Raw genomic sequence first — 19,379 nt, forward strand, 5'->3', positions numbered from 1 at the left:
CAAATTAATTTTACTCAAGTTTTTGTTTATCAAATAGTGTTTTAATCAAATAATAAAAAATAAACTTTAATAAGATAAGAGTGACTGTAGATTTTGATCTGACTGTATCCCTTGTGCTCTACTTATATTTAGTATATACAGATGATTAAAAGATACATTTTGCTCTTATTTTGCATGAATAGAATTATGTAACAATATTTATGTTTTAATTTCAATTGTAAAGAAATGTAGTCGTTCAATCTTAATCTTTATGAATATTCAAATATTTTATATACGTCAGTATTTATATAATCAGACTCCAGTTTAATTCCACCTTTACTGTGATTATTTAATTATACAAAGAAGTGGAATAAAAACTGAAAAAAAAAATTACAGGAATCTTGATTTTTCATTTATTTACTCATTTGGTAAAATAATTTATTTTATCTTACAGTTGACATTCCCACTCTGTAGTAATACTTTGTACAGAACAGGATTACATTTATAAAGATAAAGAAAAAAAAGTCTGTATCTTGTTATCCTTTTTAAACATCAGTAGTGTCCTGGTTTTGGCGTTTTGTTTATCATTTCCTGTTTTATCTTTATTCTTATTTTGCATCCTGTCTGTTTTTCCTTCTCATCCGTGTTCAGTTCATCACCCTTCCCACATGACTGCTCATCTTTGTTTTTCAAACAGATTGTCTTTGTAGCCACGTGTCTTCCCCCTGAGTGAATTCCTAAATTGGGTTTATTGTCATGTGTTTTTGGACTTTTTACGGGTTAAGACCATTTGTCTGTCCCTTATTCTCTTGTCTGACTGCACTATTGTGACCAAGCTGGGTCTGAGAATAAACTTGAATTTGAAGAATTTTTACTGTGCTGGTGTCATGCATCTGGGTCCATATCATTCTGAAAGTTTTTGTAAAGTCATTGCTGTTGTTGTATCTATGATTTAATGATATGCAAAGCTCTTGCTGCTGAACGGCAGGAAGCTGCTGCTTGAAAGCTAAGTGCTGCTTTGATGAAATTCTGAAGACAGCAGTAATTTCAGCGTGTGATCTTTGGAGAACTGGTAGCTCACAAGTTCTGTGTCAGTTTTCTGTAACCATTATGAAGTTATTATGTCTTGCACAAGAATATCTGCCTTCCTGCTTCAAATGACAAGATGATTCACAGACAGAAATTCATCAAAGACCAATCAGCAGCTGCGGTGATGGACTCAAAGAGAGATGACGAACGTGATGTCCCTGTGTCACCTTTCTACTTTTCACAGTTTTCTGAGAGTGTTGACATGTTGGAGCTTCTGTGGGATCCAAGGTGGCAGGGAACAGTTTTAGATGTCAGGAGGAGAAAAAGAAAACCACTGAGGAAGTGTAAAAAAAAAAAAGCAGATTTGTCAGTTCATGTGACAAAAAGAAAGTTTTGGTCGAGGAAGACAGACACAGGAAGCTCTAAAATCATCAAGGTTTGCGATATTTCCGTTTCAGCCACACGGGAAGTTAAGTATTTTACACCATCAGACAGAAGTGTTTTCTTTGTTTGTCAGGAGGCACAGCATCAAGGCAGAAAGGCTTCCGGGGCTGCATTCGCTCTCTGCAGCTGAACGGCGTCACTCTGGATCTGGAGGAGAGGGCGAAGATCACACCCGGGGTTCGACCCGGCTGCCCCGGTCACTGCAGCAGCTACGGGTCGCTCTGCCAGAACCAGGGCCGCTGTGTGGAGAAGCCCAACGGCTTCCACTGTGACTGCAGCCTGACTGCGTACACTGGAGTCTTCTGCAACACAGGTACATTAGTGATGCAGCAAGTCTCAGACTCATACTGCCAACATGCTGTAAAGGTGTCGTTTCACTGAAGAATCAAACACTTCGCACACAAGCATAGTTTGGCTAGCCACCTTGGACAAATATGGACAAACATATACAAGCAAACAGAAATAAGTGAGTAACCGCAAGTCATTCGTGTAGAGAGCAGATGGACAGCAATGTCAGACTGTGGAAGCTGTTGTATTTAACAGAACTCCTTTATTTATCATAAAGATTCGACTTTTTGGTTACCACTGATGGCAACGTTATCAAACTCTTTACAAAGCTTTTAGCCATTAAAAGGGCTTTTTCATCACGACTTAACCCCCCTGCACTGACCTCCCTTTATGAGAGAGCAGCATCCACCTACTTAGCCCCCTCTCTGCTTTATGTTCACTTTCATCAGCTCACGCAGCATCTCTCAGTAGCCGAGGTTAAAGCAGTGGTCATATGTTGGTCTGCACAGTTAGTAGTCAAGATCACCTGGTCTTGTCTTTTCTTCCTTTTTTTTACCTGGTTGGAAAACATTATGAGGTTTAGGAAATGTGTTGGGAAGCTGTGATGGAGATCTGCAGTGGGGAAACTACAGCAAGTCAATAAAAATACAACAAAAAAGGACATAGATTTCTTTGCCTTGTGCATTCTGATAAAAACTATGTTAAATATTTATATCCTAATTGTCAAGGCTGGTAATTGAAAACAGTTAAGAAAAAGCCACAAGATGTTGTCCTGTCTTCTTATCTATTTCCATGAATCCCAGGTTGTTGGAAAGACCTAAAATCATCAAGAGTTGCTTTGAATGAATTATCTTCTGTATTTTGTAAAGGAGGGTCTAGTGTTTCTTATGCAAGAAGACAAAATAATGGAAGCACTGAACCTCGTTTCCTTCAGCAATAAGAAAATTCAACCAGCTTTAACTTAGATACTTAATTTGACCTTATAATTAAAAAATGTTAGAAAGCTCATCTTCACCCTCCATCCACATCTGCTTCTCCATACAGACGATGTCTTATCAGCCAGTTAGAATATACACAACATTATATCTCATAGATGATTAAAAGGATAAAGTCTCATAATATATTTGACATAACTCAGAGATCAGTGACGCAAATGAGATAAATGCAAGAAGGCACAGTTAGTCTGAGACTCTGTGAGTGGGTGTTTTAAATGTTAAGAATCTATATTGTTCCACAAAACCTTTCTCTGCATTTACTGCACTTAACTCTCACTGAAAAGCACTTGAGTACTGTTACATCAAAGGCTTTATGCATCGACAGTCCGTTTGATGTGCTGCAGCGTAGTTAAGAATGTGTTGCTACACTTAACTTTATGTCTGGGTTCAACAATTTCATACAGTTGAGCAGCTTTAAGAGGATTCATCTCACCGGCTGCTGGTGTCTACTGTACTTATCTGCATCTACAGCAGGCTGAAGCAAAGAAGGGGAATTTTAATTGGCTCGATGCACTTTTGAAATACTGCCCAGATACAGCCACGCTGAAAAACAAGTAATAATATTCTTTGATATGAATTGTTGTCGGTCAGGAAAGCAATTATTATCTTCCTGGTATTAATGAACTATTATAGTGAGTAAGCAGATGCTTAAATTTGAAAATGAATTGATAAATAGTTGTAAAGTAATGGAATTGTTAAACAGCTTTATTACCCTTAGTTCTGCAAATAGCTTGAAGCTTTGAGAAATTCTTTACCAACAAAGGAAAAGTACTTTAGTCAACTCTATAAGTAATCTTTATCATTCAATATGAAAAAAATTCTCAAGAAGTCAGAGACATCTTTAAAAGAGGAAAAGCATGACCTCCAGCTCTGAAGACTCTCTCCCATTTCTGATATCGATTAACAAACGTCTGGCTGCTTTCTTCCAGAGGTGTCGGCCAGCTTCAAGTCAGGAACATCCATCAGCTACACTTTCAAGGAACCTTATGAGCTGAGCAGAAACAGCAGCGCTCTGCCTTCCTCCATCTACTCCGACATGACTCTGAGAGGGGAGAACGTCTCCCTGAGCTTCAGGACGACCCAGAGTCCGGCTCTGCTGCTCTACATCAGCTCCTACTACAGAGAGTACCTGGCTCTGCTCATCAACAAGCATGGTGAGGAGGAGGCAGGGTTTTTACTTTGAAGAAATTTGATCAGCAAGTGTGCAGGTTCCTCACTTTCACCTTCCGGGCTTTTCCTCCCACATTGTTCTTCAATTACTTGGCTCTCAGCCTCTCATCTCGCCTCTCCTCCCCACTTTCTAACATTCTCGCTCCCAATCTCTGACCCCTCCTGAAATCAACCTGTCCTGCTCAGATCAGAGCTTCTATTTTTCTGGATCCACCTCATCAATCTCTGCTGCTTTTTAATCCATCCAGCCTTTCCAGCTGCCATACTTAGTTGTCATCACAGAAACCTGATGAACCATTCTGCAGAAAACTGGGTTTTCGCACTGTTGAATTAAATTAGTTCAAACTTTATTTGTGAAATAATTTAGTTGTGGCTTTTAAGAGTTGGAGTAAAGACACTTTGAACTTAGAATTACATTTTTACTATCCAGGACTTTGGTAAAGTTAGCACTTTGCGGCTCATTTAGCTGTAAGTGGCTCTTTTCTGGTCTTAATGACCCACAGAATGCTGATGGAAAGCAGGGCATTAAGGTTCCATGCTGACCATGGAGTCATCAGGTAAATGCTCTTAAAATCAAGTGTCCAATTAAATTCCTGAGAGCTTTCTCTTGTTCACCTCATGTGTTTTTCCACTGTGCACCAGTTCAAACCTTTCAGTCCCACACAAACAATTTGTCTTGAATCAAAACATGTGATCAGAATAGGCAGCTAAATGAGTAAACTCTCACAACAGTCATGGCTTTTCCATAAATAAACCTTTGAAATAAAGAAATAATTACATTGAATCATTTGTAATAAAACATTCTAATTATGTAAACATGTAGAACATCGTCTAATTTATCCTTTCTACTCATAAACGCTTCCATACAAAGCGTCTTTATTGAATCTGCTGAAAAACGACCCTAACAATAAGTTATTATTTGTTATTGATAAAAAAACTAAATGAAAAGCTTTATTAACTTAAATACCCATCATTCTTTTTCATCACTGTGGTGAAAAGTGATTCTTCAACAAACAAAAGTAGAGCTTAGAGAAGAAAGAGAAAGAACTTTAAATTGGACAAAAACGTCTGTGTTCTGTTCTGTGTGAAGATAAACTGGAGGTGAGATACAAGCTGGACAGCAGCAGAGATACTGAAGTGTTGAGGAGCAGCGTGAGGAGCCTGGCCAACGGACAGCTGCACTCCGTTACCGTCAGAAGAGTGGCGCACGCTGTGTCTGTGCAGGTAATGTAATTACAGTTATTATCAGGACCAGTAGCTCCATGTGACGTTATCAAAGCTGCTCACTCTCTTTGTAAAGTCTTGATGCTACAATTCAGCAGTCAAAAAAATAAAAATAAAGTGCAATTTCTCAAATGCTTGCCTCCAGTCTGAAGAGCAGTTAACAAAAAGTGGCTCAAAATCTTCCAGACTTCATATACCTCCATAGAAAACCTCTTAATGACAGCTTTAAATAGTCTATATTCTAATAAAAATAAAGACTTTGTGATGTTATATTCCTAAAGTTTGCATCCAGTTTCTTTGAAAAGAAAAAAAAAATTTATTAAAAAGGTATTAAGTAGTAAAAAAATGCACCACAGCATATCTTTGTCAGCATGTCAGTTTACCCCAGAAATGCCACTTTCCTACAGTTAAACTGATTTATTTTTCCACTTGTGAGACAGTGAGTCACCTGCTGTCACCTCATGATGCACCAGAGAGACACAGAATCAATAAAGTGTGTATAATGCATGCAATTTAACCAGTAAAGATGCAGGACAAGTCACATGTAAACATGACTGTGTTGTTCACATGAGAGATGTAGCATCAGGGCTGGTTTGGAGCTGGTGACTCAAACCAGGTCTTTGTATTTCAACAGCTAAAGAACCGTCAATGACCAGGAAAGTGGTCTAGAACTAAGAAGCTCTTACTGAACGTAGGAGTCTGGGGTGGAGTACTGTGACCAACGGTGGTGCGTTCAATGTACATTTCACCAGAGTCGATGGTATCCCTGTACAATAAGATTGAAAGCACGGCTTACTCAATGTCCAGGTTAGTTATTGTTAGGAATAATATTACATTAATTTATCAGATAATGATATACCAGCAACCTACAGCCACAACAATAACAGTTAATACCATCTGATCTTGGTGTTATCAGGATTATTTTGTGGTTGCAACTTGTGCAGAAGCTTGACATCCACATCAGTCATAAGATACCAGCTATACCCGCCTCCTCCTCCTAATATGGAATTGTAGCTTGTAAACACTTCATAATGATGTTTGCTCCATTTAATGAGAAGAACGGCTGCAACAACCTGCAAGGAGGCAGAGGAGGTACCCACTGGGCCATATCTATGCATAGAATGTCTGCTGAGAACTATTTTACATGAAAACAACAACTGAATGAGACATAAACCCAAAGTGCTTATAAACACTGTATTACTGCAACTTTTGCCACTTTTTTTTCCCCCACAGGCCATTCATGATGTATTTTGAGTGAAGGTTTGTGAGGCTTCTCTGACTCTCAAAGTTTCAGGGACTTTGCAGTTGAAATAACCTGGAAATTCAAGACTTCTGTTTGAGTCAAACACACCAAAACAGCAACTTCGATCCAATGCTTTGTTTTTTTTTAAACAGAGTGTAGTATCTAGCCCGACAAATCCAACAACAAACCGTATGGAAATTAAATCAGTGCAGCAGGGTAAAGCCATTAAAGTCATTATTGGTTAATCATCCCCTGCCAATCAACGTCCTAATATCTGTCGTAATTTACAAACATTGCTGCAAATGATGGAAAGTGTCTATGAATGTGCAGCTCAGCACAAACTCAGCCGTTTATTTGGACATACAGGCCATGTTAAAGCATCAAGGGGCAGATAAAATGGTGCAAACAATGCGGTCTGCAGAGGAGAAAAGCTACCCTTTTGCCCTGTGGCTCTTCATGTCTCCTCCTTCCTTATGAGGACTTTGTGGCTTGTTAAACAACAGCCTTAACATCAGCTCTGATGTGGAAATGCTTATGTGAGGTGTATTTCCCTCATGCCACTTAGGGGTGGTACTTTAGAGGATGGAATGAGTCATATTTACAGGTATGAACAAACAACAGGTATGACGGTGTCAGTTGGAGGATATATTGACAAAACAGAGCATTGAACCAAAGGAAACCAGAGTTCAAACAGATGTATATGGTCACATAATGATGTGAGTCTCTGATCCTCTGGAAAGATAAACTAGTTCTAAGAGTTTCTGCAAGTTGAACAGTCCAGAACTAACTCGGAACCAATCAGTGTTGTGTTGCAGGTCGGCAGGAACAACCTACACTTTAATTAATAACACTGCACTTCAGATGAAATATGACGCGCTTTAATCTTATCTGGATCCAGCAAATCTTTTATCTTGTTAACAGCAGCCTGAGATGATATATGAGGTAACTTCATCTAACCAGGAGCCAGCAGCCCGAGTGTCTCCTTAATTACAGCGAGATATATTACAAGGTGACCTCATCTTGATTCGCTGTTGAGGCCTCAGTGAAATATGAGGTGCATCTCATTGTGCCCGTTTCTATCACCCTGAGTCATTACATTGTTAGCAATGTGCTCCGAAGACATCAGATGAACATCGGAGAGCGTTTCTCACAGCTGTTTCCTGATGACCTGCAGCGTACACTGCAAACTGGTCTCACAAGTGGACACTATCACATCATCTCGTCCGAACAGATGAAAAATTACTCCGAAGCATGAATCACTCTGGGCTGCAAGTACACTGTGTCCTTTTATTGTTATCAGTGTCCTGTGGTACGGTTCTTTTTACAGACAACACTCCACAAGATCTTTAAAATAGTACATCAGACTTTGTCAGTCACAGAAAAATAAAGTCATGGCCTTATTTCCCACAGAGCTGAGACAGTGCACAGATCATTTCCTGTTCAGACTAAAATTTGAACACACCAAGTTATTATACAGTTTGTAAAAGGTGAAATACATCATGCACAAGGCAAAGCAATACAAGCTGTGTGTTTGAGGTCATTGTTATTTTGGCAGAGCAAGCTATAGTATCCATCTTAAATGTACAGTAAGCACCGCGACTCTTTAAATGGGCTGAAGTGAGAAGGTTGATGTAGATTGCCAAGGAACACTTTTATAAATAGAAAGTTTCTGTGGGTGAAAAGATTGTTTTGCCACGCTGGATCCCTTTTTCAGATGGTTTAATAGCAGGAGGAGATGAAAGGTTTTATTGCCATTTTTTTGAGTTTCACCAAACCAAATCGGCATCTAAAGCTGCACAATCAATCCAACATGGGAAGCTTCAGTTTCAGTGCACCTTGGTGATTTTGTACACATCTTTTAGCAAATTTACACAAGAAAAGAAAAGTATCACCTGTGATGGATCTAGCATTGATTCCCTGTGATGTGACCATGTTTCAAAAGACAGCGAAGAAAGACATTTTAGTTATATCGTGTTCATAAAATGGACATTCCTGGAAAAACCTGACAAAAAGAATAAATTGTGTTATATCAGCAAAGAATAAGCTTGACTTCAGATTCCCTGAACTATCCCGACCCCACTGCTGGGTCTTAAGAAGTTCCCTCTTTTCCCAGAGTAAAATAGTTTAAACGGGTGTATTAAGAATTACAATGAAGCAGATTTTTGCCATTTTTTATCCACAAAAATGATTGTATTTATATGGAGCTGTGATAGCTACATGCAGCTGTACCTGTGCAGGTCTGCAGTATCTCAAACTTCTGATGCTTTAGTTTGTGTATTCATTAAATGGATTCATACAGCCTCGGGTTATATACAGTTCTCAGCTGTTCTTGTAGCTTAAGTAATGGCCATTGCGGGTTTTAGATTCAAAAGATTTCCTTTGGTCTACTTCATTGAAACATGCAGATGTGTTTCACAGCAGTCAATATTCATTTTTCTTTTGAGGTGAATAAATGAAAACATTTTTAAGAAGTGCATTTAAAAATGTATGACTCCATTAACCATTTAACATCAAGTAATGCCTCATTTGTTTAATCAGTATGTATGACTGCCATTCACACAGTGAAAGGGACTAAGAGGGAATTAAGTGTTGGTTTAATTGGCCTTTATATGCAGAAGTTTGGCGGTAAACTTCAGATTTGGCTCTGACCGCATTCTTTCTTCGCAGCCACATGGTGAGACTGTGGACAAGCCCTCATTAAGATAATCTCCTGTGGAGATTTTTACCTCGGATGACTGAATGTTTTTCTCTACAAAAGTAGACTCTCTCGTTGAGCTTTGTGATGGCAAATAGAAGAAAAGTTCTACATAAATTAAATGTTTGGGTTTGGCACCCCGCCCTGCATGTTTTCCATGTTTCCCTGCTCCAGTACACCCGATTCAAATGAATGGGTCGTCCTCAGCCTTCTGCAGAGCTTAAAGACCTGACCCATTCATTTGAATCAGGTGTGCTGGAGCAGGGAAACGTGGAAAACATGCAGGGCGGGGTGCCTTGAGGACCAGGATTGAGAAATATTGGCTTGCACAGCCAGAAAGACAACAACGACAGTTGATCTTCCATTTTTTCCCCACTTCCAGGTTGACCAAAATGTCAGAGAAGACATCAACCTGACATCTGATGGAGAGTTTAACGCCATCAAGTCACTGGTTTTGGGCAGAGTGCACGGTAAGTAGTAATAGCAAAGAGAAGATTTGTAGCTGAAGCCGTGGGAGGAGTTTGATCAAATGTGTCTTCTTTTAACCCAAATGGCCGACTTCTTGTTGAGTTTGGCCTGTGAATCTATGTTCTATGTGTGTGCCAATTTTAATAATTGTGATTTTATGAGCTGCGGTTTCAGGGCTGCCGCAATAGGAGCCCCCATGAGGCCACTTTGACCTGAACATGCTCAAGACCTCCAAAAATTAAATTGTTTGCATTACTGTGGGGGCGTAATCAAAATTTCAGTTATGTTCAGACATCTAAAAGTGCGATTTATTTATTTGGTTGAAAATAAGAACATAAGAATAAATGCCAGGGTTTAAATAGGTCTTTGCACCAGCTTTGGTGCTCAGGCCTGAAAATACCAAAGCATACAATGAAATGATATAAGTTAATGTTGACAGACCTAAAAGTGCCACATCTGACCTTCCACTTAGGTTTTACTTTATCTAACAATCTGTTACAAAACCCCATACAGATGCATAAAGCACCTTACAGTAGCTCACAGACATCTTGTATGACTTCATATCCAGTCTCATCTCTTTGCATCCTGGGTCATACACAAAGACCAGACTATCTATTCTAAATAATGTGTCGTGACGTGCAATTTGACCAACCAAGGAACACTCTTACAGGACTGCCTGGTGTTAGTGTGATTAAAATGGATGCAGCTTTTGTTGTTCTTCATTATTGCATCAACTCTGAGTACATGTCTAATAAACATGAGTGTTTACCGACTAGTTGTTGTTTACTTTCTCAGTGTTGCTAGGCTGTTATATACCCTCATTTACAGTATTGATTAGGTGTATGCAAGTGTTGCTGGAGATGAAAACAAGAAATAGGCTGTTGCCTCCAATGCAATTTCACCTGCACCTAATGTTTGGGGCCCACTCTGATGTTTTCGAGTGTTTTAGTTTTACAATCCGTAAAAATGTGCTTCACTTTCATTTTCATCCCGAATTAGTTGTGGTGCAAACAATGTTTTTTTTATCTAATGGATAATTAGGTGAGTACCTGCATATACTTTTACAATGATTGAGATTTATAAAAAGATGCAGCATATGTTTTAGAAATCAGGTGAAAGAACATGTCTGCCGTTGTGTGTACACACAGTTTTAGTTGGAAACTTCTTGTTAGACTCTACTGGCTGCTGTAGCTGTTGGCTGTTGTAGATGAATGACATTTACTTTAACAGGCATTTAGTGGATTTAAGTCATCCATAATACTGGTAATTACATAAAGCCGTTTTATTTCCAGGCCATTATTGACAAAACAATTATATGTTAAAACTAACAGCCAGAGACTTTATATTCATGGAACATTCAGTCTCTATTTTTAAAAAAATTGCATCCGGCATCTCATGGTCTCGTCCTCATCACCCGTGGATTATTGCAAAGAGCCAGCAACTTCAGGACCAAGTGTTTCAGTACAAAGCTTTATCCTCTTAAATGCTCGGTTCTGGACAGGGACTGTAAAAGCGTTGGGGTGAGGACAGTAATTGGCTCCGTCATGGTTTATTCATATTCCCTCTGAGCGACTCCTTCAAAGACGGTCTGAGATATAAGCTGTGAGTAACACGAGGGGCTGAGACGCTGCAGGCTGCCGTCACTGCTCTGATAAAACAGTCACAGCACCCGCACTGTTAACTTAAAGGCAATCACGTGGCTGATAATACAAAGAAGAAGTTTTCTGTCTATATCAACTTTCATTGGAGGCATCCGTTATACAATTACTCCAAGTCATGTAAGAAAATGATTCATCTTGTGTAAACATTTCTTGTTGATGTCTTGAATTGTCCTGTTGTGCAAGATGATAAGCACAACTTTTTTTTTTTCTCCCCCCTTGCCCTGTTCAGCATTATGGCAGCAGAATTGTAGTCTGAATACCTTTTATGCCAAACAGATTTGCTTTGCCAAGGGAAGTTTTATAAATATAAAGCTCCCCTTGATGCCCATTTATTTATTTTTGTTTACAATATATAACATGTAATAGAGCTGAACCGGACCGGGGGACAAGGAAAGAAGAAGAGGAAAGAAGAGGAAACAGAAGAAAAATAGAAACAAAAACCAGACAACCAGCTGCTACACCTGTAAAAAAACAAAACGGACAACAATCCATGGTCTCTGTTGCGATGATAAGCACAATTTACCGGAGGGATTATGTATCCCTTCAGGATCTCCCAGGAGGAGTGTCACAGGGGAGAAGAATGTCTGGGTTCCCTCCTGCGATCCTTCATTTATTCATTGATATGATTCAGTTTATTTTGTGATTTCAATTCCAAAGTTCTGATCGGTTCGTGGAAACTAAGAAAAACAAACAAAAAAAGGTTGAGAAAAAGACTTCACTGCATTTCAACTTATCTGTTATTTAGAAAAAAAATTTTTTTAGCCGTGAATCTGATCCAAATTAAAAATACTGAGTTGAATATTTACATGTAGAACATCATTAAAAAACTGTAGTTTAAAGAAATGAAAGAAACTCCATTTCTGTCCAGTCAAACTTGTATGTTATGCCAGCCTGTTTTAAAGCTAAAATAATATTTCAACACAGCTCAGTGTAGCATAATGTGTTTCAACACTGTCATGTCAGCATGTGACCTGCCGTCCACTCTGTCAAACCAGAGGAGGCAGAGAGTCTGATCAGCATCAGAAAAGCAGAAGCTAAGTGGATTTTCTGTCGTTTTCTCCAAACCCCAACATCCATCAGTCTAACTAATGGACCCCGAAGGAATACAGAGAGACAGAGACCTGATGTAGTCGGAGTGTATCAGCTGAAAGCAGCTTACAGGCTGCAGTAATGTTTCCTGCTGCTCTCATCAACACGCAGATGTGTCCTGGTGAAACCACAGTCACCTCTCAGTCATCTGATCAGACACTGATGCAGCTGCTTACGGCGGTAATGTCGGCTTTCACAGCTGCTGTTTACGCTGCCGCGAACAAGTGCAGATGAATGATGAAGGGATGGAAGTCAGCAGAATGAACAGATAGACGTGGAGAGAGCGCATATGTCTCATGGAGTGATGGATGCAGACTGAAAGCAGAGTAATTGACAGTCTCCTCGCTGTAAAGGAGGATGTGAGTTTGGAATCTATCTTGATTAGATTCTGATGAGTATCTTGGATCTTAAATTGGTCGTGTCCATTTGTTGCCCTGCTGCTCCCGGAGTAAGCAAACAATTATACAACAGATGAACAGTATTCCAATGAGATGTTAAACATTAAACATGTTTAATGGTGCTGTAATTTAATGTTTCGCCACATGTGTGCCCACAATAAGAAGCAACAGTACTGGTTCTTTGACTCGTAGCGTTAATACAGTTTACGCCCGTCTGTCTTTGACTGTCTTATTTCTTTTTGCTTCTCCAGAGTCTGAGGACTTGGATCCACACCTGGCCCGGTTAGCGTCGCTCGGTTTTACTGGGTGTCTGTCAGTGGTTCAGTTCAACTCCATCAGCCCACTTAAAGCTGCTCTGCTTCATCCAGACACCAGCCCTGTCCTCATCACCGGACCTTTAGTCAAGTCCAACTGTGGCTCTGTGGCTTCAGCAAATCCCCACGCAGCTGAGAACACGCACCACCTGTCAGGTAAGAGATGAGATCAGTTAGAGCTTCAAAAATAAGATCAGTTTTATTACAAATTCTACATTTTTCACAGAAGTTTGAATCTGTTTTGAGTTTTATTTTGTGTCAAATGAAACCCAGAAAACTGGAACACAAGTTAGAAAAATGGCAATTTGCACTTTTTCAAAAGAGCTCAAATTTCTACAAATGTCGTTTTTCCTCCCCAAGAGCAAAGCCCAGAACAGGATGACAGACTACAATAAACACATTTAAGCAGTGGAAACAAAGCTGCAGTATGTAAGGCAACAAAAAAATCTGTTATAAGAGATTTTTATTCATTCGTGCATCTTTAGTTTCACTTGTCAAGCCTTTATGTCTGACAAGCACTGCTAATTACTGTTATTACGTTACTCCACTCAGATTTACCCGAGTTTTTAGCACTACTTGAGCTACAGTGGTGCTGTTCGAAAGTAAATTCAGCTAATTGAGATGTTGATGCCCATTGTGGGTTAGTCGCCCTAAATGTTTGTTACAACATGGAGAGGAAATTTAGGGAAATGTATAATAATGTGTGAGCACTGAATACATTGAAAATATGTTTCCATCTCTCTGTTCTACAGTTTATTCTGTGAATATAGTTGCATGATCTCCTCTTTTTTTCACTTTTGCGTCAGAACTGGATGAATGCCCATTTCCTGGTTCATAAAGGGCTTGGTAATCACTGAGTATGCTACTTGTTTTTGACTAAAATCCCTGATTCCCTCATCAGAAAACTCAGGAGGTGCTCCTGGGATTTTCTTCCTCTCTACTGATGCACGTCCAGTTTGCGATGCTTTATTCTGGTCATTTGGGAAGCTAATGTAGAATTCTCTTTATTTCCTTTCTACTCATATCTTCCTCTACCTCTTTTCCCTTTCTGTGCTGTAGACCAGTCTGGTTCAGTGGGTTCAGGTCAACCTTTAGTCAATGCCATCAGGACTGACTCGGCTCTGATCGGAGGTACTCAACTGTTTTACCGTCTTTCACTGTGCTGGAACCTGTTTCCCTTTGATTTTGGGCCTCTTTTGGCTATCATTGTTCAAGCAACCATATTACTTTTTGTCTGTCAAAGTACCAACACTCAATATTTTTGTTTTAAAGTTACAAAGGTTAAAGCGGAAGTTCAGCTTTTTTAAAATAAAATATGTTCATCTACTCGTCGATAACAGTTTGGTGAAAGTCAGCGTCCTTCGGCCGCTATTTAGATCACTCAAGATCCACGTATATCCATCACCAATACTTGAATGAATGAATGAATGAATGAATGAATGAGTACTATTGCACTGTTAGCTCATAGCTGCCATGTTTTTATTGGGGGCTTTCTACACCTGGCTTACCAGTTAGCATCGATTCAGGGGACATACAGCAGTCTGTTGTTCTCTCAGCTTCTGCATCCTCCTTTCCAGGACCTCCTCATTCGTATACTCTGGCTCAAAACAGTAAGGACGTCCATACAGTACTCAAAGTCGTCGTCGTCCCCGTCGTCAAAATCTGATAAACATCCTGCCATGTTGCACAAAACTATGAGTAGCAAACTTTGTGTGAAGATAGCCAACCGTCAGAGCATGGAGTGAATGAGCTGTGCTGCAGCGGCGTGCGTCAGTGATGTCATCCCATGTGACCCCGGTGTAGAAAGCCGCCAATAACAACACGGCAGCTATGAGATAACAGAGCTATAGTACGCGTTCATTCATTCATTCGTCTTAAAGTATTGGTGAAATAAAGACAGATAAAGCCTTATTTAGAGACTGCATCATCAATGCCCCGTTCACTCCGTTATATGGATATACGCGGATCTCGAGTAATGTGAATAGCGTCCGAAGGACGCCGACTTTCACAAAATGTTATCGACGAGGAGATGAACATGTTTTATTCCAAAAATAAGGTCCAGGTTTAAAAAAGCTGAACTTCCCCTTTAAGTTTAAAAGTGGGGTTAGCAAAGTTATGGGCAGGTGCCGAAGTACGAGTAAAGTGATGTGCGAGGCAGGAGTCTATTTGAAACTAATTTAAACTTTGTTGCTCTGCCAGCACAGATTGATTCAAAGTGGAGACTGAAAAGGTTCAATCTATAACTGTGTAGATAGGAAAGGTGAAACCCTGAGAAAAGTCATTTCAAATTGTCCATTAAACTTTTCAGTACACAAAGGGCAGCTTACTCAATTAAATCTATGCAGGAATTATTTGCTAATGGGAAAACTTTTCAATTTTCATAAAAACCACTCTCACTCTGTACTATAATGTGGTATTAAATTGATTTCAGATTGATTTTGAAATTCCAATTTAATGTAATATGTTGTAGTATTTCCCATGTTGGCTCACTAGAGCAGATGAAACTGATTGATCAAAAGATTGAAGATGTTTAATGTTTTCCATAGTTGGATTAGCAAGACCATCAGAGTTTCATGGGAAAGGTTTACTGTGCTACAGGGAAATAATAGTTTGCTCTGATCTCAGAGTAGCTGCTTCTCGTCTTTGATCGCTCAGAGAAAACACTTGTATGTGACATCTCACCTTTGTGTTGCAGGAGTCATAGCTGTTGTCATCTTTGTGGTTTTGACCGGCCTGGCTATAATTGCCAGGTTTCTCTACCGGAGGAAGGACACTTATCGAAACCAGGAAGGGAAGGGAGTCAAACAGGAGGACAGTCCAGATTTTCCTTTCAACAACCAGGCCGACTCTCAGAATCTCTCCTCTGAAAACCCAAAGGAGTATTTCATCTAACAGGAGGCCTGATGAGCTGATGTACTGCTGGTGTTTTAGAGCTGAGGGTGTAGACAAGAGCGTCCCGACACCCATCAGGACTTTGCAGTGCACTCAAGCGCCACTCAGACACTTTTCAGGCTGAAGTGGCTCCACAGCAAGTGGAAAGCAAAGAGGAACAATTCACACATTGCTGCGTTTCTCTTGCTTTTCTGCGAATTGTGAATATAATGATACAAACAGGCAACAGCTGGACTTCAAGATTGTGATACATGTGTTTCAGCAACTGTGAATATTCAAAATTGTAAATGTTGCAGCAATCTTTGGCTAATGTCACTTTGTCATATTGAAATGTTTGAAGTGATGGAGGTATCAGTATTCTTATTGTATATACGCAGGGAAGAGGTGAAGCTCTGCCCTCGTGTGGTCACATTTTCCTAAATCTCTCAGTAACCATCCACCCATCTCATCTGTTTTTTTTTTATTTCCCTCCCACATCATAAAGTTACTTGTCGTTTGCAGACATTGCTTCCATGGAAGATATTTTTTGACCATATGATAGGAAAATTATTAAAATTTTGAGCTTAGATTAAGCTTTAAAGCAGTCAAATGTCAATGTGACAATCCAGAACCTGCAGCTCTTTTCACTTTATAAGAGCTTTGCTGCGAGTTTAAGCTCACAACAAACCTTGAGTTTCAATTTTTTTGGTGTAAGACCAACAATTACACACACTCTGCTCTCACGGCATTGTTTTTGTTACCAACAGGCATCTTTGTTCAGACAAAAAGTCCACCGAGTACATCATATAACAGACTGAATTTGCATCTTGCTAGCGGGTCGACTGGACTTTTTTAGCAGCCAAAAAGTCATGTTTCCCTTTGGAGTTGGTGGAGACAAAACTAGTACTAAACAAGGGGGGGGGGGGGGTATTGGTTTACCATCACCATGGAGACAGACACACGTTCCAAGAGACTAAATGCTACACCACAGCTGCTGGATGTGTAAATAACATTTGCGGTTTTAACTACAGTCATGGTTGGCTTGGTGAAGCCCTTAGTTAGAGATGGCAATTGTTCTTCAAACTGCTGCTTATAAGTACAACAAACAAGGTGCATCTATATACGGTAGGGAGATATTCTCAATCCTCAGATTAAATAGATTCTTACATTTAAAACTACTGTACAGATGGCACAGACTGTAAATACTCAGAGAAGGCAGACTATAAATTTAGAATCAAATTGGATTTGTAATTATGTAATCTCAAGGATTGTTTTGTTTTTTTTTGTTTTTTTTAAAGTAAAGCAGGCCCCACCCACTTTGCCTCCAAAGCTTCCTGCAGAGGATGCCGTCATCCACATGCAGGTTAATAACAATCCGAGTCATCTACACCAGTTAAGAACTTCTCCACAACTTTATTGACTGGCTGTTTTCATTCAGGCCTCGAGATTTTTGCAAATCACATTTGAAACACGAGGCGTCAGAGAAACCTTGTGTTTTATCTGTGTATCACTGTCTGCAGTTCCAGTGAACTAAAATGATTTTAAATTTAAGTCTGGAATGTACACTTTAATCACATCTGAATTGTTTGATTTAGAATTTTACAAAGAGAAGCAGAGGCAACATTACGGCACTGTATGGCTAAAAATGTTTATTTTAGTGACTTTAAGTTTGGCTTTAAGTACATAAACAGCCATCGGATGGCCAACCACTGGCACAGTAAAGTAATGTCAAACAGAAAAATTTCAATTTAGTTTGAAGCTTACGAGGACAAGCCTTTCAAAGGCATCGACACATGAGACCACAAAAACTAAATTAAAACTCGCTGTTACCAAACTGACTCAGCATTTATGGGGAAAAAGGTCTTCTTTTGTAATGTAGCATCAAAATTTTCCGTACAAAGAGGGGCTCCATCTCCTTCAACAAGAGACTAAATTCTTCTCATCCTTTTTCTCAAAACAACTTCAGCCTTCAGTCTAGATCATTGTGTTTGAGTTGAATCCTGGTGCAGTCAGGTTTTGAGGCATCTTAGGTACAAATAGGGTAGTAATGAACTCACTTGGACATTAAGTTTTATTTTGGAAGTGAAGGGACACAGCACTGGCAGGAGGCCAACTGTTAAATCCAAAACACCTTGATAATTTTTAATAAGTTGTCATTTGTGCAATTCACTAAAAATATTTTACATCCACCTTACTTTGCATCTCCTCTTAAAAGTTTTCTTCTCCCTGCTGTCTGCAGGGAGCTTCCTCTCCCCGATCTCTTAATGTCTTTGAACTGTGAGGCTTTTAACGCTGTCAGCAGCAAACACTCTATAACATGGTGGCTGGCTGTCACCTCGTTCACTGCACACTGAGACAGTTATTGTGTTTCCCAAATGCTAATCTGTTTCAATCTGACAGGTGGATTGTGATTCAGTTGCAAGCAGAGAGATGAGAATAGGAAGGTAATCTGAAGGAGTTTGTCGAGCAGACATGGTTATGAAAATGCGTTACGATATAAGCGCTATAAACATTAAGGAGATCCCTCCAAGTGTTAATCCAGCTCATGTGTAAAGAATGCTGCTGACAGAGAGGACGGGGATCAGAGAGGATAGACAGCAGCTGTTTATCACCACATGCCATCATTTCTCTGCGAGAACCCAAAGCACAGATGGAATTTTAATGACAAAAGTTGCAAAATCTTCAAAGAGCACTTTTAGACTTAATCTCCTTGTGTATTTTCTGATCCCGCAACATGAAGTTAGCACTGATGGCAGCTTTCTTCAGCGTCAATCTTCTCACTGTGGTCTTGATGCTGGAGTTGACAAGCAGTTGCCGCTGCTGTGGATCTGCTGTGTGGCAGAGCACACTAAAACTGGAAAAGTATCCTTGCCTCTGCTGCCGGGCAGACTTCTACACAGTAAAGCATATGGGTCATATCCAAGCCAACCACTCTTAAAACTGACCTCTCTATATCTCTCCTGGCCAAAGTTCATTGATGTACAAGTAACTGCTCTGTAACTTCAGTTCATTCCAAAACGAGGAAAGAATTTATTTTATATTTGTTTTCAAAAGGATGAGTCCTATTGCATTTAGTTAGGACCCCTCGTGCACCGAGTTGCCAGTCCATCACAGGGCCACACAGAGACGGTGTACAACCATACACACTCACTGTCACTCCAAGGGAAAATGTAGATGAATTAACCTGACATGCATGTTTTGGGATGGCGGGAGGAAAATGGAGTACCTGGAGAGAAACCAGGTAACCACTGCAAAGGCAGGAAGTCCATAGACATAAATCCAAAATGCAGAGCTGAACATGACAGGCACAAAACTAAATTAGCAATTAAAAGGTATAAAAATGAGCAGCTGACATTTTTTTTTAATTATTTTTTTTTTTTAAACTAAAAGGGAAAAAAGTGAGGATTACAGAAAACAGAACTTACAGTTAAATTACAACTAACAAGAGAAGTTTCGTAACACCATCATAATATGCAAGGCTGCATGGGCGTGTCCGCACACTTTCAATCAT

General features: G+C 39.7%; 1 protein-coding gene across 1 annotated transcript in view; it reads left to right on the forward strand.

Moving 5' to 3' along the window:
• LOC140269146 (contactin-associated protein-like 4) overlaps positions 1–19,114 on the forward strand; it is a 100,166-nt gene extending 81,052 nt beyond the window's left edge. Inside the window, exons 19-25 of the mRNA XM_072364171.1 lie at positions 1,526–1,765; positions 3,665–3,889; positions 4,996–5,129; positions 9,450–9,537; positions 12,935–13,153; positions 14,057–14,128; positions 15,693–19,114. Coding sequence (XP_072220272.1) covers positions 1,526–1,765; positions 3,665–3,889; positions 4,996–5,129; positions 9,450–9,537; positions 12,935–13,153; positions 14,057–14,128; positions 15,693–15,889 — 1,175 coding nt within the window. The 3' untranslated portion in view covers positions 15,890–19,114. The remainder of the gene's footprint in view (positions 1–1,525; positions 1,766–3,664; positions 3,890–4,995; positions 5,130–9,449; positions 9,538–12,934; positions 13,154–14,056; positions 14,129–15,692) is intronic.
• Positions 19,115–19,379: the final 265 nt, after the last annotated feature.

Source organism: Leuresthes tenuis, unplaced genomic scaffold (genome assembly GCF_036924035.1).
Source record: "Leuresthes tenuis unplaced genomic scaffold, fLeuTen1.0.hap1 SCAF_14, whole genome shotgun sequence".
Classification (NCBI taxonomy): Eukaryota; Metazoa; Chordata; class Actinopteri; order Atheriniformes; family Atherinopsidae; genus Leuresthes; species Leuresthes tenuis.